This window comes from Lissotriton vulgaris, chromosome 6, assembly GCF_964263255.1.
Source record: "Lissotriton vulgaris chromosome 6, aLisVul1.2, whole genome shotgun sequence".
In the NCBI taxonomy this organism is placed as follows: Eukaryota; Metazoa; Chordata; class Amphibia; order Caudata; family Salamandridae; genus Lissotriton; species Lissotriton vulgaris.
In genome coordinates this window covers 1,169,830,239-1,169,853,627 of record NC_141694.1, presented here as the reverse complement: position 1 = coordinate 1,169,853,627, position 23,389 = coordinate 1,169,830,239, and the positions used below count along the sequence as shown (strand labels likewise).

Below are 23,389 nucleotides of genomic sequence, written 5' to 3'. Positions count from 1 at the left end.
AACCATACTGGGCTTCTGTCAATATTTTGTTCTCGCTAGCCCATTCTTCTAGCCTTTCCAACATTATATGACCCATCAGCTTTGATAAGGAATGAAGGAGAGATATTGGGCGGTAACAATTTGCCTTTCCTTTATCCCCCTTTTTAAAAATGGGTACGATAATACTTTCAACCCAAGTGGAGGGAAGTACCCCTCCCAAAGCTGCATTAAAAACCTTCAATAAAATAGGTATCCAGAAATCTGTATTGCACTTAAAAACATCTATAAGCCCCCCTTCGGGTCCTGTGGCTTTTCCATTTGCACTTTTCTCTAAGGCTAATTGATTTCCCCTATTGTTATTGGGGGTGTATTTACTGGAGTTACTTTTATAAACGTTTCCCTATTTCTAGCTATTATTTTTATACGTTCGGGGTTAAAAATGTTCTCAAAGTGTAGCACCCAGTCTTCCGGTGGAACTACGATATCAATTTTAACATCATTATAGTTTTTAAAATACGGTTGGTTGATTATCTTCCATAAAAGGGCAAAGTCTTTCAACTCTGCAGCCTGATTTAGTTTCTCCCAAGCATCCTTGCGGATCTCCCTTTTTCTTTTTTCCAGTTTTTTTTTACACTCTTTTCTTGCGGAGCTTATCCTATCTAGAGCTCTAGGTTTTTGTTGGAGTGCCAATTTCAAATCCCCATTCAACCTTGTACATTCATGATTAAACCATCTAGGGTTTTGATCTCAGAATTTCTTCCTTTTTTTACTTAGTAAATTATATGCAATTTCATTAGTAATGTTAGAGAACGCAGTTATGTTAGCTATTCCAGTTGAAGAGCTATCTAAACAGATTTCTAAATCTTTTTGCATTTTTCCTTCTATATTTTCCATGAATGTGACTAGATTGATACCCGCCCATTTTATCGAGACCCCATTGTTACCTTGGATATCAAAATCAGCGTCCGCTGTCTGTCCTTGCACTTTTTTTGATAGATATATTTTCAGTGTCACACTTAAAGGATAATGATCGCTAAACAAGCTAATATTTATAGAAACTTTCTCAACCAAACGGCTTCTAATCGCTGATATCAGAATATGGTCTATATTTGATGAGGACCTTACTCCAACAAAGGTGGGCATATTTAATTCCCCTTCTGATACATTTGATTCTAGAACAATAAGATCGTATTTATGTACCACCTTGTTAATGGCTTCCCCATACGAATCATGCAGGAAATGTGGGATCTTATCACCATTATGGCCGATGTATCCACAAGGTTCGCCTACCTCATGATTACATTTAACACAATTAAAATCCCCCGCCCAAACTAAAAGGTAATCCCCTAACACCTCCTTTAAAAAGAGAGCCAAATCCTTTTCTAATAAACTAATTACCTTACTCTTTGTACTATCAAATAGAAAATAAAAATGTATTGTTACTATTGCATGATTACTATTTGAACTAAGGTATACAAACAGGCAATATTGTGATGCAATAAAAGTTTTCTTTAAGATCAAAGATGAAGTGACTGCAATTAGTATGGCAAGGCCACCCCTAGCCCTTCCCATCCTCAATGGAGTGGCATTATTGCAAATTGTCTGATAGCCATTTATGCTAAATGGATCAATGCACCAAGTCTCTTGCAAAAGTACCACTCCAAAGTCATCCAGCTCCTGTAGCCAATCAATATCATACATTTTATTCTTAATGCATGCGATGTTTCACGTCATGATTTTCAAAAACTCTCTATGGTATAATCTAGGTTCCTCTGTCAGTACTATGTTAATAGGGATACTATTTATATGGTCATTTACTGGCGGGTCTAAGATCTCTATGTAAGATGTTTCTTTTACATTTTTCTTATGAATATTTAGATTAGGGCATTTGACATTTCCCATAATATTGGGGGAGATTTCTCTTAAACCAGAAACCCAAATGTAATCTATATTACCGCCATCTAACTGGCCATAGACCGTTTCTTGACAGTCATGGCAGACAGTATATAGAATTAATCCAAAAGTAACCCAATTTCCGTTTTTATCCACATTTAAAAATAAATATAGACAAGAAAATAAATGTTTTCTGTCTGTATTGATCTGTAAAAATCAGTAGAAACGGAAAACATGGACTCTTAATTGTAATCGAGCTTATGTGGTCCCAGTCTGTGCTACCTTCTTTTATTGACAGCACATGTATGCTGCCTATACTGGTTTTGATGATGCAACTGGCAGGTGGATATATTTCACAGGCATTATGCATTCTTAGGATTCTAACATCACTGTTTCGGTCATATCCAATGGACAACAAAGAAAATATTTAGTGGACCCCTATTAAACAGGGGTATCCAGCAATACTTTTTGAACCTAAAGTTGCATTTTCGATATATTTCTTCAATCTATATTTTAGTGTATACATCTATTTTAAGACTTTATGGGGACCTCTTCGGAGTACCGTAACATAAATAAAAATACAAACTTGAACTTGTCAGCACTTGAACAAGACAGAAAGATGGTTAAATACTGTGGAATGCACTGCGTTGTCGAACTTTGTGGCCTTTGCAGGCAGGAGGGCAAAGGAAATGTCAGATTTAAACACCTAACCTGGGACAGTGAGACCAGAGCAGGAAGATTTACGGCATGCCAGAAGGAGAAAAGAAAGAGAACTGTGGAGGTTGCAAGGGAACTCGAAAGCTTAATTCCAGATCAAGGCAAACTAGATATAAACTTCAATGCCTACAGAGCACGCAAACTCCACTTGAGAAAGAGACATCATTTTGCTGCCCAAAGAGCCATCTTAATGTACTTTGGAAACTGCCTCTTAAAATTAAAATTTGAGTCAGTTTCAAAGCCCAACTACCCTGTTGAACGTTGCAAAGTAATAATTTTGGCAATGTGAGATTGCTAAGAAAGCATCTGAGACTGTTGTTTGACACTCAAAGAATTATTTCCAGGATTTTAAAAGCTGAGGTGACAGACTTCTTGCAAACCGCACCAAGGCTTAATACCTTACTTTTTTTTGCTTCAAAAATGAGAATACAGAGAAGAGTCAGCTTAAAGGCTGATGGATTGCACATATGTTGGGATATGTACTAAGTGAATGTCTCATGGAAACTGGGCATAGACTAGAAGTTATTTTGAGTGAGACATTTCAAACTGCCATTGACATGCAGTGAAATCAGGCACTAAAGAACTTTCGGCCACATTTATCATTGCACCTGTTTGCGATTTCTAAATTGCGAAAATTAAGGAATCGCAATTTAGAAATCACAAACTGCAATGCATGAACAATTCGCATTTATTTTTGCGATTCGGTATTTTTCCTTAATTGCGATTCACAATTTGCAAATCGCAATTAAGGAAAACCCTTCCCATTGATTCCATTCCATTCCATTGATTGCAATTTACACACACATGCCCCAAGGGCATGTGTGTGTTTAAATTAAAAGTTTCAAAAATGCAATTTGTGCATATTTGAAAGTTTTCGGTAAATTAGCATGAAGTTCAACTTCATGCTAATATACCACTTCCAAATTGCGAATTCGCAATTAAAAAATGATCATGCATTGCATTTAAGAAATCTGAAATTGCGATTTCGTAAATGCAATCGCAATTTTAGAAATCGCAACATGGTTGCGATTCCTAAAATTGCGAAATGCATGATGCATTCCAAATTAGTCAATTGCATTCGCAAACGGCTGAAAATTGCAATTCGCACCGTTTGCGAATGCAATTGACTTTGATGCATGTGGGCATTTGTGACAAGGCGGCTCTAACATCTTTGTTCAGCAGGTCCTGCTGACAAGTAATAGTTTATTTAGGAAAGGCTGCATAAGGATATGTACAGACGTCCATTCTAAGGAAAGGTGCCCACAGAATTGTTTACAGTCTGTGAAAGATGGAATAAACGGTAGCCTCAGATAGTAATGGATCTGTTTAGTCACCTCCATCCATTTCAGTTTGATTATTGATTAGTTGTGATTCTGAGGCTCCACGTCAAACATTTTAGAAAACTCAATGAACGAGAACTGATTAAAATGTATACCAGTGACTGGCAAAGGAATCCAATTGACAATTTCAATATTGCTGATTTCATTTAACCTGGCTTACATGGTAGTTCCCAAATGTGGATATAGGGCAGATAAGCAATAAAACTAGCATTGTTATCATAAGTATCCTCATGCAACCCTATCTGCTCCGAGCACTCAAAGGATGATACTGTAATATTGGTATGTACTCTTACAGTTCCCACCTGAATGTGCTGTCACTTCCTAAGACAAATGCATGGTCAGCTGCATGGACTGGTGCATTGCTTGTCCACAAACGTTAAGACGTCGTCTTTTGGTCAAGGTAAACCTGGCTAGGTCCAATTTAAAATTAGCAAGTATATTTGTTATTGTTGCAAAATTGTTATCCATGAGAACTTAATTTGCAAAGAATTTCAAACTCAAAAAATGTCAGTACAGTCTGGAAGGCCTACTAAGGCAAGGGACAAGAATAACTCTGAATAAATGCACCATACTATGCCCCAAACAGAAAACTTGAACATGGAGGGAGATCAAGAGGACGTGCTGATGACAGATCCACTTGATTTGTTATTCAGGAAAGACCTAAAATCTAAGTGGTTTGAACACCTCATTACCTCATCTCATTACAAACCAGGCTGGATCCTCCTGTCACAATAAGATTCTAACCCTTCCCTTCAACTCAAGAATCTGACACTTTGCTCATCTGTAGTTCATATGAAAACTTTTACTTACCCAGTAAGCATCTGTATTTGGCATGTAGTGCTGTAGATCCTTATACTAAGCATAATTCCGCCATCCAGTGTTGAGTTTGGAAGTGTGCAAGCTGTTTTTCTTCAAAGAAGTCTTTCGAGTCACGAGGTATAGTGACTCTTCTTGCTTACAATGCCCATGGTCCTTGAATCCATTGTTAGATTGTTTACGATTGGCGGGTGAGGATGAAGTGTAAAGGATGATGTATCCTAGTTAGGTGACTATGCAAAAATAATGTAATATGCACATAAATGTAATTACAATCCACACAGGTATTCAAGGAGGAAGGTGGGCACATGTGAACCACATGCCACAACAGATGCTTACTGGGTAAGTAACATTTTCCATTTGAGGCCATTGCGGCTGTAGTTACACATGATTAGCATAGACTGTTAAGCAGTTTCCTCCATACGAGGGGGCCAACCTGTGTGGGTTGCCGTTGCTCGAAATAAAGTTCGGAGAACCGCCTGGCCCACATTTGCTTGTTTATGAGCCATGACATTTACGCAGTAAGTTTTCTTAAATGTGTCCATTGTGGTCCATGTAGCTGCCTTACAAATGTCAGCCAAATGTATATTCCTAAATAAGGCCATGAAAGTTACCTTCTTGCATGTAAAGTGAGCCTTTGGAGGGATATGTAGTTTGTTTAGCTTTAGCATAATAGGTTTGGATATATTTTACAACCCAACGTGAAATGCCTGATTTAGAAATGGCTCTTCCTTCATGTGGTTGTGAGAATGCAACAACAAGTTGATTGTTTTCGAAATTATTGAGTTTTGTCAATATAATACATACAAACTCTTTTTACATCTAGTGTGTGTAACGCTCTTTCTGCAACTTGATCAGGTTGGGGAAAGAATACTGCAACACAATACACTGATTTAAGTGGAACTGTGAGATCACTTTTAGAAGGAAGTTGGGATTGATATGTAATACCACTGTGTCTCTATGAAGTTGGAAAAATGGTACTTCTAGAGTTAATGCCTGAAGCTCACGGACACATGTGATTGAAGTGATTGCAATGAGAAGTGCAAATTTCTAGGATAGAAACTGGAGAAGGCACGAGTGTAGGGGCTCAAATGGGGGACCTATCAACCTTTTTAACACAATGTTGAGATTCCAAGCAGGTGTGGGAGGTACTCTAGGCAGAATAACCCTTATGAGGCTGTCTAAAAAAGCTTTGATAACAAGAATTCTGAATATAGTCTGTTCCCTATTTTTCAGATATGCGGCGACTGCTGCTAGGTATAGCCTTATCAAGGTGAACTCTAACTCGGATGCATTTAAATGGAGTAGGTAGCAATGTTTTGAGCATTTGCTTTTAAGAAGTCAATATTTTTTGAATGGCAATAGTGACCAAAACATTTCCACTTTGACGCATAACATACTCTAGTACTATGTCTTCTTGCCTCTTTAACCCCTTCGCTGCTGATGATGAGCTCAGCTCGTCATCAGCCACGGTGGTCGTGTGCGGATGACGAGCTGAGCTCGTCAGGTAAAGCTGCTTTTTAAAATTTCCCGCACACAGCGGGAAAAGCTGCCGCAGTGAAGGTGTTAAGAGTGTCCATACACTGTTGAGGTAGATTTAAATATCCAAATTCTAAGATCTCAGAAGCCAGATCGCAAGATTGAGGGATCTGGGGATTGGGTGCCTTACTGCTTCCTAGTTTTGGGTGAAAAGGTCCTGCCAGTAATGTGGTGAACCATGGATCTGCAAAATCATTGTCCACTCCCGGTATGTACTCCGCTAAGAGGTGAATGTGTGCCACAGATCCCTCCTCCAGATGGTCTGGGCTAGATGAGATGGCTTGGTGCCCTCCTGTTTTGTGCATAATACATGGTAGTCATGTTGTCTGTCTTGATGAGGAACACCTTTCCTATGAGGTGAGGGAGGGAGGCTCTCAGAGATAGATTAACTAGCACCTCTGGGTGATTGTTATGATGAGATTGACCGGGTGTCCAGTGACCCTTTACAGTCAACTCCTGTGAGTGCGCTCACCAACCTGTGAGTGATGTGTCCGTTGTCATGGTCCTCCCTGAAGGGGGTCTAAGGAAGGTCATCCTTTTAAAAGGTTGTTTGTATTCCACTACTGGAGAGAGTAGCAAGCTCTGCAGGTGATCAACACTAGATCTTCTAGTTGACCGTTCGCTTGAGTCCATTGATGTGCTAAACATTGTTGCAGCAGGCGTATATTGAGTCTGGCCTGAGGAACTATGGCTATACATGATTCCATGGTACCTATAAGGTGCATGACTGTTCTCACTGTAATCTGTCGATGAGGCTGAAACCTTAAGCCAGGCATGGTGTTTTAGGAGAACACTATAGTAAATTTCTCTTGCAGCTGTGTCAAGAGCACAGAGAATAGAGGTATTTGCAATTAGTTTGGTCTCTTTGGAAATCTAATATGCCCTCTTTTTGTACTGTTCGGGGAGAAGTTGGATGAGCCCCTCCATTTTATCCAGGTGTACCCTGTCGTTGAGGGATAGACCACAGGAGTTGGCAACTAACCAGTGGTTGGCAGATTGGGCAGCCACCCTTTATCCTGCGTTCATTTTCCTACTTTTTCTGGCGGGCGCCTCACCAGATGTTTGTGAATTTGCTGGTACGATCACTAAAGAGTTGGGTATTAGTTGGCCCTTTATGTATGTTGGTTCGGAAGGGGACGCTTTGTACTTCTTTAAAAATGTCTAGTGTATATCGCAGAATGCCTTTGAGCATTGGCTAGTATTGAGCCAATCTTTGGTTGCAGGAAACGGTCTCAATTAAAAAATCATCCTCCAGTGCTTCGATGTGGAACGGAACCTTATGGTAATTGGTCGCCTTACTTATAATGTTTTGATAGGTAGTGGTATTGTCTGGAGGGGAAGGCTTTGTAGGATACAGATCTGGTTCAGTGTCTGTGTGTGGGTCTGTATCAAATGTGTGCCACGGGTCGTTTTTAGTTGGAATAGAGAACTAATCTCCATCATTCCAATATCCATTAAAAGAGTGAATAGAACCCTGTGGAGAATATTGTGTTTTTGTAGGAGGTGAAGGTGGTAGGGAGTGTGCCACTGGTGGTGATGGCTGATGGGCAGTGGGCTTGTAGCCTTATCTGATTTCTTTCTGTGCTTTGGTCGGATGGGTATCTCCAAAGCCCCTTCAAATGTCAATTGCTACTTGGTTGGCTTTTCTGTTGTATGAGGCCTAGCAAGAAAGCAACCAGTGTCGGGATGTATGACCAGATGCTTCTGTCTGGAATCCAGCTCGTCCTGTAACTGTTGAAGCACAGGTTACACAGTCTCAGAGACGAGCCTCTGTTTTGGGAAGGTTTGAAGTGCTTTTCAACACCGTGGGTTTCGATGCAGAGGGTCTTGGGTTCAAGGCAGTTTTTGACACCAAGGTGGATCAAGGTTTGGGAGCCGGAGATCTCGACTCAGAGTTTCATCTCGATTCCGATGATCATGCATCTTTTGCTGATGTGTCGGCACCCGAGCTGGGGCTAGGCAGGTCCGATGCAGCTGTTTCGTGCCGAACATGGCCTGAGGGGTGTAGTGGCCTGTGTGAATACTTTGGGATAATTTGCTGAGGCTGTGGCCGGGGCACAGTACTCACAGAGTGTACTGGTGGAAGGTCTTGGATCTCTAGCACAGACCCCGAGCTGTCATTGTGCGAAAAGGAGCTCTCATCTGCTGTGGACACCTGAGTGTGGGCCTCTTGCTGGGAAATCTTCAGAGCCAAAGAGGTCTGCAGAATCTTCAACTCTGCGTCAAGACATCCAGAGGCTCTGATTGCGTCGGTCATGCAGCGCCTTCTTTGATCTGAATGACGGGCAAGCCTTGCAAGTGGTTTCTTGATGTTCCAGAGAAAGGCACAAGTTACACACCTGATGTTGGTCGGTGTGCGGAAACTTGGTGTGGGCAAAAAAGAAAGCTCGTACATTCCATCACCATATGGACATGGCAAGGACGAACCGTAGAGAAGTGAAGAGTTACAGCGAAGGGCCTCCTAGGTTCGATGGACCGGAGATGTATCAATTACGATTGATGTAGACCTAGAAATAACCGCAATCGAAAAAAATATGGACATTACGGCCTGAAAGCGAATACAAGCATTTGCAATGCAATTAATTTGCAGGCGTTTGAACTATAGGCATTGTAAATGACAATGCCTTTTATTTATAACAAGAGTTTGCAATGCAATAGGTCTCGCATTTGCGAGAGTTTGAGCTATTGGCATTGTAAATGACAATGCCTTTTACTTATGCGTATGAAAACCAGCAAGCTGTGCAGTCCTTGCTTCTCGTAAGCAAGGACGATACGTTCAAAGTGCGGGTTTATGCACTGCTTGCAGGTTTTCAAAAGAAATGATTACAAGGCATTGTCATTTACAATGCCAATAGCTCCAACTCTGGCAAATGCAAGACCTATTGCATTGGAAATGCTTGTTAGAATATCCCTAGGCACCTGACTGGACCAAGAAGATGTAAAACAGCATTGCTCCCATGCACCAGTAGGTAGCGCTGTGACCACCGTGGGTCTCTTTGTTTGAGGTAGGTACCCTCTTACCCTCTTGTATAAGTTAGGGCGACCAATGGTTAATGTATTTCTAATTTTTTCATAAACAAAATTGGACAAGTCCTTCTTCTGGTTTTCAAGTCTATGTTCTTGACAAAAAAACCTTTAAAAAGAAGAGCGCAAACCACTCCAGGTAGTTTTTAAGGATCCCCTTACCCACCTACCTAGTAGGTGGCATGCTTCATCATCGGGGCCCAGCAGGATTAGCTAAGGCAATCCAGCTGTGCCTTAACGCCTGAGTTACAGCGGAGCAGGTTGTTAAAGGAAAGTGAAGTGCTAAGTGAAGTGCAGTTTATATTTTAAAAATTGTCTCTAGGTATAACCCTCATAAAAGTTTTAATGGTAGGGCCCTAGGACAGGGGTTAAAAACTTTCATGGGATCCTCTTGAGGTTTTGAAATGTACCTCAGTATCCCAGTTAAAATTTAGGTCTACTAGTTTCAGCCTTTGGATTGGATCATAAGGCTTTCTTCAGGAACAGAAAGATGTGTGCAACAAAAAAATGGGGTGATAGTATCAGCACACACCCTAAAGTGTGCTGTGAGTGTAGTGGATTGCTTACTTACAAATCCTCTGTTTGGAGTACCTGAAAAGAAAGAATTGCAAATGCCGGTCGTTTGTAGATTCAGACGTGCATTAATGCTTTGCAATGCCTTTGCAAATAGCAGCTAACACCCTTATATACCTGTATTCACTAGGCACTAGATATGCATATTGGTACTACTGCACCAGTTAACAGGTTTTAAACACTCAAAGAAAGCATTCTATAGTTTACACGGGTGACCCCCTTTTTTCCCCATTAAAAACTTTACCTCGCAACAGCGAAGCACACTGCACTCTACGCGCAGGGTTAACGCTGTAGACGTTGAGGCTCTGACGGAGCTCGGTCACAGTCACGGCACCCTCCGAGCACTTCCGCCATCATCGGGCTGGTGGGAACCACCCGAACTGATCCGGGCACACCAGCGGGACCCGATCAACTACCTAGGTCAAACCGAACACATCGCCCTCGACAAACGTGACTAACGGAGCCCGTTACACATGGATGCCGCCTTAGCAAGCTGTACCCAGACAGGACACCATTCTACGAACATATGCTCTCCCGCTCATGGCCTTTCTCTCTTGTTCCTTATCTCTCCGTCCCCGGAGTCAGCAGGGTATTAGCAGAGTATGTTCGGATCCATGAGGCATAACTTGCTCAGAGTCAAAGTGAGGCCTCTATTGTCAGTCTTAAATGTAGTCCGTCATAAGTTTGTCTAAATTTATGTTAAATGTGTTTCCGTAAGAAATTTCACGCAGTCACTAGATACCTGTATTTAATAATTGTAATATTCACACAAATGTGCCGGTATGCGAAGAGATGTATAGCACATAAAATACCAAGGTCAATATAATGAGAGTGTTCCATTACCACCTGGACCCCTATATAGTTTTAGCACCACCGGGGCACATTGTAGCCACGCATGGTTATTCTGTAGATAATTATCATGCATGCTCTCACGCAGTCACATGCATGATACCAACATCTACACATTACAGAGCGCGCAAAGGATTAATGCATGTTTGAATCTACAAACGACCGGCATTTGCAATTCTTTCTTTTCAGGTACTCCAAACAGAGGATTTGTAAGTAAGCAATCCACTACACTCACAGCACACTTTAGGGTGTGTGCTGATACTATCACCATTTTGACCCCATTTTTTGGTCACACACACCTTTCTGGTCCTGAAGAAAGCCTTATGATCCAATCTAAAGGCTGAAACTAGTAGACCTAAATTTCAACTGGGATACTGAGGTACATTTCAAAACCTCAAGAGGATCCAATGAAAGTTTGTAACCCCTGTCCTAGGGCCCTACCATTACAACTTTTATGAGGGTTATACCTAGAGACAATTTTTAACACATAAACTGCACTTCAGCTAGCACTTCACTTTCCTTTACACAAACAACCTGCTCCGATGTAACTCAGGCGTTGAAGCACAGCTGGATTGCGCTAGGTATTCCAGCTGGGTCCCGATGATGAAGCATGCCACCTACTAGGTAGGTGGTTGAGGGGTTTCTTAAAAACTACCTGGAGTTGTTTACGCTCTTCTTTTCAAAGGTTTTTTTGTCAAGAACATAGACTTGAAAACCAGAAGGACTTGTCCAATTTTGTTTATGAATATATTATCTAGGGAAGAGGACAAGTCATTTGTTTCCTTACTCTTTATTTGTTTCAATATAATGTATTTCTAAACCAACCTATCGGTAAGTTCTCATTTGGGTTACATATACAAAAAAAACAGTAGGACTGAGATGGTTTCTGTTGCTGTTCTATATTGTCCTCCAATGTATATGCAAATGACAGTGAAACTCATAACAAAAAAGTGCAGATGATGCAGTGCTTAAGTGTGTGCATGAATACTTAAACTATATACAAAAGGTTCTTAACCACGCTGTTCTAACATACATGTACGTACAACATAGCACAACGTGGATCAGGGAACCAAGGGTAATATCTGTTGATTTTTAGACCCCTTATGAATGAAAAGATCTCCTCATGATAAAGTTGTCTGGGTCAGTATCTTCATATGTAGGGAGACTGAAACACAGACCAATCATCAATCTCTATCATACACACCTGATTATCAATCTCTGTTAAAATTGGCAAGAATATATGCTTGCAGAGCTAACCAATAAGTCGTATAATGCGTTGGATGTCAACCACAAAAATCAATTTGAGTCCATATCACCAGAACTGTAAGGACATTAGTCAGAGTCACAACATCCTCTGTAGGTAATTCAATTTCCTCCTTCAAAAGCACCTTCCACTTGTGCCGTCCAAATAAACTGATTCCAATAAATGAACGATGTCCAATGAATTACCGGTATTGAAGACTTCTGAAATAAATACACTACCTCCAGACAGAGAGTAGCACCAGTCCGCTAATAGATACATCATCAATTCAGCATAAACATCCTATCAACAAGTGGGTAGGAAGAACACATGCTAGTTGTCATTCCAGTGTGTGTGATAGTCGGTGACTAAAATGCTATTACGCAGGTGCTTATTTACCATCCACTGTACTTACCAGTATTGTTAATGCGGGTACCATTCATGCTAATAAACTTCATGCCAAATACGTGGTCATAATCACATCCGCGGCCATTGCCGGTATTCAAGTTGTATCAGCATATCGTGTAGTGTCTAGTCTTAATCATTTTGTCCAATTCCCAAGACTATGGGAGTAACTGATAGATGCACGCACATGCAATGCGGCTGTTCGGAAATATATTTGCGAAGTGTCTTAGTCAGTGCAGGAACACATGAGCTTATTTACTACGCCTTTGAATGTAAAGATATGCTTGGGGATAATTCATGTCTTGATACTTGTTTGGATATGCAGTGTATGTACATGATAAAATAGGGGCATGCAAGTGTTTTCGATCGTGGTGAGTGATAATAACCAATAGTTATCTCCAGTCTGGATGGGCGGGGCCTAAGGGAGACAGGGTGGTCACCAACCCCACTTCCACAAGAAAACCAACGACAATAGATCTCGCAAGCATGCAGCGCATGCGCTGCGTCTCTAGGCGAAAACCTAGTAAACTCCTGCTTTGCCATTCTCAGAGTTAAAAGGGCGGGTTGAGTGATTAAACATTCCGATTTAACATTGTAAAGGAATGCGCCTTGCAATGTTTGCCGATGCAAACAGCCAAGGTGCTGGGTCACAATTGCTTCCTGGGACTAGGAGAGGTTGCTGGCACTTTCTCTTTTTTTGTGCAATATCAAGCAGTTTCCCTTACACTTGTTCAGATTCCTGTGCAAACGTTTAGTGTTGTATTTTGTCTTCTATACTTCCCATGCAGTGTTTTTTGTACATCATTGCATGTCCTCTGTGCACCTCCTATATGGAATTCACCTAATTTCCCGTTTTCTCCTACTCACCATTTAGACATTGGCGCTACATTTCTCAAGACCTACTACAGTCAGCATAGACGGTTATCGTTCACGTCGGGTATTGATTTGAGTCAGGCCTTTGTTTGGCCATGTGACGCAGGCTGGGCGGAGAACTAGAGTGGTAAGGGGGGAGGGGGGTGGCGGTTTCCAAACCGTGAATACTTTCGGAGTGGGGGAGGGTCAGAGTAGTTTGGCCTCAAACGTGCAGGATGATGAAGTAGTGATACTACACCACTATAAAAGGGTACTTTGGGGTGCATTCAGATACAAAGGACAGTAAAAAGTAGAGTAACTTGACACATTAATAGTTCTTCGGTTACAGTTTCACTGCACACGAAAAAATTAACGCAACTCCCAATGGGGCTTGATATTCAAGGTTACAAGATGATTTAATGCCATCGATGACGTACTACACTAGCCCTTGGGATCCCGTTAACAACTGCATGCACTGTGACACTTTTAGTCTTAGTTCTCTTCGACAAATTTACTCACATTATTGCAATGATTTGTTTAAAAAAGACGCCATGACAGGAATATTGTGTCCCTTAACTTCACTTTTAATGTGCATGGCACGTCCGGATTGTGTTGCTGTACTTTAAATTACAACTATGCAGATTAAGCAATTTAAAAAAAATTATTTGCTCAAGCTCAAATGGAGATGGTAAACATGTATTTGTAAAAAAAAAAAAAAAAAAAAGAGGTTCATTGTTACTCAACGTAAGGGTCCTAATTTTACGACCTCAGAAAAATGAAAGGCTGAGTGGACCCTACGGGATTTAAACTTGTGATCACGAGGTTGAACGCAGGACTCTACAGTGTACCATTAGCCTACTCACCTACCAGACCCAAAAGGTAAACACCTTCAGAACTCAGGACAGTCCTGGAAACGGACAAGCCACCGAACTATCCCTGTACAAGACTTTACACTGCTTCTAAACTGCAGAAGGCAGCCGACCCTCCTCCGCGACTGGGCTGCTCCATTCCTGCTCCTCAAACAGATGTTGTGCGTGACTTGCACATGCACACATGCTGTTCTTTGTTTGAACAGAGCGGTCATTGGGTTCCTGCCAGTTGCTGATGCAAGAAACACGGCTGTTGGTGTAGCACTCGAACCCTGCTGCAGCTCCACTTCGACAGCTGCCCATGTTCTAAAGAAAACTTACCCTGTGTCCTTGCTGGCACACTGGGTGAAACCCTGAAAAAAAATCAGAAGCATCAGACTGTCACGTACCCATACCTGCAGGGTACCCTATGTGTAACTGCAAAAGCCCGTGCTCCAGTAACTATCACTGCTCCCTTAAATGGGAACTAAGGCCTCTTGCTAAGAATTGCTGGAGAGGGCTGTAAAAAGTTTATTGATTATGTGCGCTGCAAAAAAGTTGCGCAAACAGTTTGCATAGGCACTGCCCGGCAAGAGAAATAATGTCACAGTTATATGCACTAGTGTTTTGGAGGTTTCTCCTTTGTGCCTGGCTGGTTCTAGCCCCATCGCCCAGCACTGGGTGCACATTTCAGCTTAGGAGTGGGGAGCTTCACTCTGCCACATCCCTCCTGTCCCTATTCATGGTGCACATCTAGAAACGGATCCCATAACGACCCCCACCCCTCATCTGCAAATGTGTGCGTTACACATTAGGTGCTGGGGCAAGCATTGAATTTTACTATCTGCCTCCCTTCTCAGCAAAACAATAGTTCTAAAATGTCTGTAAGTACAGGGGTGGGGTGGGTAATGCATTCTAAATTCTGGGAGGTGGGAGCATGCGAGTATCTTACGTGCACGCATTGAATGTATTTATAATGGAAAAAAACATTTAGGCAGCTCCGTGTTGCTACCGGTGGGGGAGGGGCACCACTAGTGAATCTGATTTAATGCACCGCAACTGCATGCTGATTCTCAAGTGTGGAGAGGTCCTTCAGGAGGGTATAGTTATTTCTGAGTTCGTATGGGGGGGAGTTTGCGGGTGTTTAGTTCATTGTATGCCTGTCTCACTTTTTTGGGAACACCACCCACCTCCTAGCTGAAAAAACAAGGCAGAGAGCGCAGCACAGCCTTAGCAGTTGGATGGCTTCCTTGATAATATCGGAGCAGCCCTTGCGCCCGAAAAAAAGTGCACTTTTCGGAATACGTCGTACGTTTTTTTCAATACAAACAAATACCAAGAGATATGCCGGCCCTGCTCCCGAGGTATGATACGAAGCAGCACCCTCTGTGAGGGGATGTGGAGAGCAGATAATACCTCTAATAGTGAAGGTACAAGTCAGAGAGCGCAGCACAGCCTTAGCAGTGGGATAGCAGCCTTGATAACATTGGAGCAGCCCCTGCGCCCGTCTTCAAAACAGTAAAGTCAACTCAAGAATGCAGATTTACGTGCATCCCGTGAGTGAGGTGCGCAGCTGGGAAAAAAAAAACCAGCAACCTCAGAGAGCTGCTGAGGCAGGCAAACACAGCACCAGGAGACGCAATGTAAATAAAACAATAACTAGTATCAAATTATACAAAAGCCCAATGTCATGGATTGGTCAAAAAAGTCAAACATCATGTGTACATGAAGACGCTATATAAATAAAAAATACAACAGCCACTAACAGATTAAAGAAAAGGCCCTCCGTAGCGGATCGGTAAATCAACTCCAAACGCATCTGTATATGCAGCATCACACAACCCACATGCCAGTAATACTGAACAAAAAAGTCCAGAGACCGTCATTAAAAAACAGACCGTCTCACTCCGCTAGTAATACATCCAGTCCGGGGGGGCTGGGCCAAAAGTGGACAAGGTTGGTAACCAGGAGGGGCTTAAAAGCCTCCCTTACAATCATCACACTACGTTTACCATAACGTATGACGCTATCCAACCAAAATCACGGGCAGAGCAGAAAGCCCACTTTAAAACTGTATTGATGCCAAGAAGCCCTCGCATGGTGAGAGCAGCGCGTTGCTAACACCAGGCGAGACCTAAAAGCGTCAATGCCGAGATGAAGCAGAGAAGTACACGTCGGAACCCGACCGCAGAAAAAAACAATCTAACAATGGAGTTGAGGACCGTGCACACTGCAAGCAAGAGGATGAGTCACCACACATTGTGACTCAAAAGACTTCTTCGGAGAAAAACAACTTGGACGCTTCTGAGCCCAACACTAGATGACGAACTTTAGCTAAATATGTGTATCTACAGTTACACATGCCTCAAACACATATCGCTATTTTTAAGCTATCCTGTTTTAGGGTTTTACCTATAATAACTGATAAAACCACACCAAATAGGAAACAACCGTTATCAGTGTAAACATACACTGTTAAACCTGCACAACCAAACATTAAAATCTCATTCAAAGAAAGAAAAGTGAGTGAGAATGAGATATTTTTAATTTCTCCCCGAAGAGGCCATCACAATATAAGTTTGTTATACAGTGTAGCAGCAAGAAAGACTACATTACTGGTCTCATATTATTCTACTTGAGTTCTGTTGTATTGGGATGCCACTAAAATATACTTTTGTCTTTCTTTTGTTTCCTCTAGATTTGTGCTCTTGAATTAAACGTGCAGGGTTTTGAAACATGTTTTAGGTCTGATCTAATTATTTTTTACAATGAAGAGAAGGTAATCATATGTGAGAGGGTCTAATGAAATGCGAGTGAGAGTGCAATACACAGACTTTCTATATCTAAAACAGTCTATCTCAAGTCCCTTGGACACACTACCAGTATAAAGACACTACATTACTTGTCCTTTAAATGAAATATGTGCTTTACTTAGTTATAACAATTACTGTGAAAAAACATGTTTTGTAAACACTGGAAAAACATGGTGGCATGTTTACAAGGGTATTCCGCCTCCTGAGCGTCAATTTTTCCGATGCTCAGGTGGCGTAATTCCCTGTGCCATTTTGACAAAGCAGTGCTAAGCCACTTTGCTTGCTATAACGCTGCCTGGTAAATATCGTACCCTTTGATGCAGGTATCTGGGTCAAAGGGGTGGGAAATGGATGTTGCTGTAGGCCTTGCAAAGCAACACCCATTGCTTTTTGAAGCTGCCCCAGATTTACATGGATGTGTAAATCTGAGAAAGCGCCAAAAAGTAATGCCATTGAAAAGCAGGCGTTAGAGTGGCACAACAAGGAGAAATACTTTAATTATCCTCATTTTTTGCTCTTTTTATGTGTGCTCCATTATGCAGCACACATGTTTGCTCTTTCTATGTGTGCTGCATTCTGCAGCACACTTAGAAGGAGCAAATTGCCATTACAAATTGCACATAAACAATCATCCCCTGCAACGCAGGCACCCTTGCACCATGGCGCAAGGCTGTCTGCATTGGCCCTAGCAGCATTTTTAGCGTTGGTGCAAGGGAAAACACAGGGGTGTGCCGTATTCTTGTAAATACTGCACATCCCGCTGTTTTTAAATTACTCAGCGCGGCACAGCTAAATTGAGGGCAGCGCCGGGCTATTTCTTTGTATATATACACCCCATAGTTTTTTTCCTATTTTTTGTGGTTAGACAGCTAAATAACCACAAATAAGCACAGATTTGATGTCAAACGGTTTGGAAAACACCACTATAATCTACAAAAAATAAACACTGAAAACAGGAAAGCCTATCTATTTTGGAGATATGAAAAAAAAGAATAAAGATAGTAATAATGCACATCAAACAATGGCATGGACTCTGTACTGTAAAATTGAAAATGATGATGAACTGGACGTAGGAGGACTCTTTTTATTTGGATTTGTGTGTGTGTGTCACACGTGCATCTGTTTGAGAGTTGTGACAAAGATTTATTTAAGGTAGCCCAACATAGTACAAAATAACACAAATATCAAGACTATTTTAAATTACTTTCTCTAATGTCTTTTACTACAAATCACATTGATTAATTGTATAATTTGAAGTTGTTCTTTAGCACTCATTGTACAGAAATAGTTTATTTTCTCTGCTTAAGGCATTCTATTTATGACCACTTGTGATATTCTGACATTGCAATCATTGTCAATACATGTTTATTTAGTAATAAAAATGATGAGATGAAATACAAATCTAGGGAAGCAACACAACTGTTAGCAATCATTGTTTTTTAAAACATTTCTTTCATTTATTTAGCTCTTTAAATGTTAGGTTAAAAAGATATCTAAATCTTGGGTGGGAATATTTTTCTTCTTTATGTAAATACAATGGGGACTAGTTCAATTGAATCAATGTATTTATAATTATAAGTTCTGACTCATGTTTTCTCAGATTACTCTGTTGCGCCTTTTATCCAAATAATTTGTATAAAAAAAAACACAAATGCATTGATATGTTACTTGGCATGTATTCTAATGTCCTTCAAGATAATTTTGCACACAGGTCTTACTAATGTTTAGTACAACTGAGTTGTCTATCTCCTTAAATGTACAATCATTCTTTCAAGATAACAGCTATAAAATGGGTTTATTTTTAGATAGGATCCCATGCATCGTCTGGTGTGACCCAAGGTGCCACTTCTGACTGAATCGTTTCCCACAATAAGTGCAATGGTAAGGCCTTTCTCCAGAATGTGATCTCCGGTGTCTAATCAGATCTCCATTCTGAATGAAACGTTTCCCACATACAACACATTGAAACGGTCTCTCTCCTGTATGCGTTCTTTGATGCCTAGCAACACTCGTCTTTGCACTGAAGCTTTTCCTGCATATAGCACAAAAATATCGTGTCTTCTTTTGTGTTATCTCGTGTTGGTATAAATGGGGATTTATATCCCCAATGTTGCTCTCGTGTTCAACATAGTTGTCCGGTAGTTCTATGTGGTCACTTTCATGAGGTAAAACTGAATGTGCTAGATCATTGGAACTACATCCAATTCCTTGTAGTTTCTCATCACTTCCTGGCCACAGAGGACTTCTACAATTTGTTTCCTTGTCAGGGTCCATCGCCTTTATTTTGAGTTTTCCTAAATGAGCTCTGTATTTTTTTCTTTTAGTGCTTTTTTCAATGCCTTCGTCTTTCCATTCGTTGATCATGCTAACATTATCTGTTGAAGTAAAGAGAAAAAAATAAGGTTTCTACATAAACTGTATTTGCTCATTTTACTATGAAATATCAAGTTCAACATAACATTGGGCAGCTTTTTAGTGAAGATAGTTTTAACTGCAAATTGGCTATAGTAGAGCAAAATGAAAGCCCACACATTATAGGCATTGTGTTGCTACGCAAAGGATATTGGTAATTCCTTGTTTCTTACTTCTGTAACAGTGAAAGTTTCTTCTGAGGCACTGCCAACACCCTCTTAAAGGAGGCCGAATTCAGACGCTGATGCACCAGTAAGCTGTTGATGTTTTTTTGATGGCAAAGTTATATCTTCCACAGTCATTCTTTGAAAGCTGGATATTTGTCACATGCACAAGAGCTTGTCAACAAAGCACATGTATGTTTAAACACAAGCAGGCAAACATAGGGTGTTATAACTGCAAGTTTGTAACAAAATGTTACTTCGCTGTACAAGTCTGGTACTCCAGGTCCTACTTCTCGATGCTCTAGAGACTAGAGGAGCATTCTGACTAAGCAACATGGAAGCCTAGGAGTAGCCAAAGCCCACTTCATACCACCTCCACAGAGCTTTTGCATTACCACAAACACTTTCACACATATGAAATAAGCTTGGTTATACACCAAAGTGATAGCACAGAACTTGGAAATCTTAGTCGCCTGATTTCTCAGAATTTCGACTACCCCACTACGGGTTGCAGGCACTTTGAAATTATACATGACACATTTTAACACTTAAAATCTTGATTCTGCACTTTGACCATTCATATAAAGTAGCAGAAAGGAAGTCAGAGTTGCGATTGACAGCTTAAATTGTCTCTAGAAGCCTTGAATGAACTCAAACGACAATGAGATCATATTCTGGTGAATCTTGGTGAAGGTTTACCCAGTATTACAGCTGGGGTCCCAGTATACATTTAGATTACTTACATTGGGCTAATAGTTGAAGACTTTTAGGCTTGTGGAAAAGTAATTTTCTGTTAAAGAAATTAAAGGTGACCCGAGTATTCTACATTTTTTAAAGGAGAAAAGCAGTAAATCAGTTGGTTGGGTGCAATATTACTGCATCAGTGACACAATCATTCTGCATTCTTGCAAAATTTGCAGTAACTCCCTGGTAAGAATGCAAACCAAAATTTACAAATGTTATTTCCACCAAATCTAGCCTGACCATCCTCACACTCACACCAAATAAAACATCACTAGAAACCACCAGAACCTTTTTAGGGCAATGAGGAGGCAAAGCCAGCTAACCATTCACTCATCCTACGCTTGTTGGCAGACTCTTCTGGTCAGCCTCTTTTTAGGCCAGAAAATTATAATGCAGAGATTTGGGAAGCCAGCAACTGTGAAAGACTATTGATAAGCATTATTACAACCTGAATTTTACATTACTGTGGTCAAAAGGGGGCAGTGGTTTAAGGACTTTATGGTCTTGAGTACTGTGCCTATATGAATCTATTACTTTCCCAGTTTTCCATGCTCATTACTACCCTATTAATCCCACCTACCAAAGAGAAAATGACCCACACTCTCCAGAAAAAGTGCAATGTTGCTGCAATATGACAGTTTTGATCATCACATTTTACATCCGATTTTGATCTTACAGTGGCTTCATGCCTTGAGCATTGGATTCTACGTTATCCATCTCCTTTAACATGGCAACCCTTCCTTAACCCGTTCCGTGCTCGCGTCGGCCAACGGCCGACGTGATCACTAACTCCTGGGTGCTGTGCACGACCAACGGCCGGCGCAGCCCCTCGCACTGCGTAGAGCGCCCGCACCGCGGTGGAATGTCCACCACGGTAAACGGGTTAATCAAGGAGCTCAGCTACATGTTGACATAAACAATCGGTTCAAAGATACATTTCTTCAACAAGAGTTGATATTTTCAGCCAGCACTCTGTCTTTGTCTTCCCTGTGAGCTCAAAGGCTTTGCCTTACAGAATGTTACTGGAGTGGCACCTCTAAGCTAGCCACTTAAGCCGCTAATGTTCCAAGCACGACATCATAACGTTGCAATGTCTGACTCTGGGTTACTACCGTCTGTATTCTGGGATAGGACCATTGACAGATGGAGATCCAAAGTGATCTTATATATTGGAGATCTATATGTTAATGGGAGTATGGCATCTTATGCTATGTTAACTGACAAATATCAGCTGCCTTGATCTGAATTTTTTAAGTTTCTACAAATCTGCAACTATCTGTGTAAAAGCCGACGGGGTATAGAGCCAAATCTTTTGTTGAGGCTATTAGGAAGAACAACCGTATTGGCACTATATATAACCTGTTACTGGACTTTCAGAAGAACGATTTGGATGTCCAAATCCTCAAATGGGACAAAAGGTTAGGGTGCCAGGATAACCGAGTGGAACACTCTATTGATCTGGCAGGGAGGCTATTTATGTCTGCTAATCTGTGTTCGCAGCATTATTAGACAGTATTTAATCTCTATCATACCCCCGCCCAAATGTTAAAATCGGGAGCGGTAAATCGTGGGAAATGTTTTTGCTGTGGAACAGTGGATGCAGACATGGTTCATATTTTTTACTCATGTGGACATTTGAGTAATTTTTTGGAGCATCTCAAGAAGTTTCTCTCTGAAATAACGAGGGTTGCTATAAAAATATCTGCTTACCATATGCTTTTGGGGATGGATGAAAATGCAAGGGGGGAGCAGTTAGTACACAAGTTTTGTTATTTGATTTTCCTAGCCACTGCCATAGCTAGATTATGTATTGCTTCTATGTGGCTGCAGAAAGATGTTCCGACTTTTGAGCTATGGAGAGCTAGATTGTTTACCATTTTTAATCTACAATACAGTTGATATGCTCTTAAAGGCTCACAAAGGTGGAAATTGGGTATGGAAATATGGGGCCCTGTGATTGAATATATGAAGGACTGAATATCCACTTTTGAGAACTATTCGTGATGTACTACTGGAAGGATTTGTATTATACTCCCGTTTTTTTTTAATCTGTTGAATATGTAATGTTTTATCTTCCTTCTTATCCCTTTGAAGACGGTACTAATGAATTGTGATTTGTACATGTATTGGTATTATCATGAATTGAAATAAAAAAAACATTATAATTTAAAAAAATCACGCTCAGTTACCATTGAGGGAGTGCCTAAAATTTTTCCCGGTCATAGTCTTGTTAGGTCACAGTCTGCTCTGAGGCGTGTCTTAGGGTCTGTGACCAGTAGTCAATAATTTTCCTGCTGGCCCGTGTCTCTAAGCCCAGTCAATCAGAGGCCATCTACAAAAACAGTTCATAGAATTACAAAGTACTTGTATGACAACACCAGGTACACCCTTCCCAGTATTAAGTACACCAGTCACTTCTCCCATGGGGAGTTATCTGTATACAAAGACTTTCATAACATGGGCGCCATCAGATTACAGCAATAAATCAGTCAAACCTGATGGTGCTTTTCAACTCCACTGGGAGGTAAGAGGGAAGGGGGCAGAGCATTCCTCAATTTCTTGATCAGCATTTAATATCCAAGTTCTTCTGTATTATATTGCTTTTGAGAATAAATGAATGTGCACATTTTGACTTGATCGTATTTTCTTTTAATCTTTAACATTTATTTTAAACAAAATAAATTCACTTTTTTAAGCTAGGATATGAAGCATCAGGGAACCATCACACACTCCATTACATGCTTCAAGCATGAATTTTGGACATTCTGCCATTGCGCATGAGGGTCAGAATCCTGTGCGAAATTTGCATCAGATTCTGCGGTCTTCCATGTGCTTTCGTTTTTCTAAGCATTTTCTGCTCTCCATGCGGAGTAATGTGCTTTAATTGGCATCTCCGTTTAAAAAGGGCTGCTCAGCAAACCCTGAAGTTCTATCAAACAGCGTCCTCCTTCTCTCTCAAACTGATTTTTGCAATTACAGAAGTGAATAATTTGTGCCCCCTTTAACTCAGAAATCAGTAATTTAAGCGCCAATATCCGAACCCAGTCGCATACCTCCTTCATAGTAAAGATCCATTTCAAGCTTGGGGTTCATAAGTGGACTCTCAAAGCAATGCAACAATGCACAATTATACCTTTAAAAAGTCAAACATAAAAGCTTTATTTTAAATTATTCCTTTTTG

General features: G+C 40.9%; 1 protein-coding gene across 3 annotated transcripts in view; it reads right to left on the bottom strand.

The window, feature by feature from the left end:
- Positions 1-17,958: 17,958 nt before the first annotated feature.
- Positions 17,959-23,389, bottom strand: part of LOC147708585 (zinc finger protein 212-like) — a 152,011-nt gene continuing 146,580 nt past the window's right edge. For all 3 annotated transcript variants that reach the window (XM_086927259.1, XM_086927260.1, XM_086927261.1), the window contains one exon: positions 17,959-19,263. In XM_086927259.1, coding sequence (XP_086783385.1) covers positions 18,671-19,263 — 593 coding nt within the window. In that variant the 3' untranslated portion in view covers positions 17,959-18,670. The remainder of the gene's footprint in view (positions 19,264-23,389) is intronic.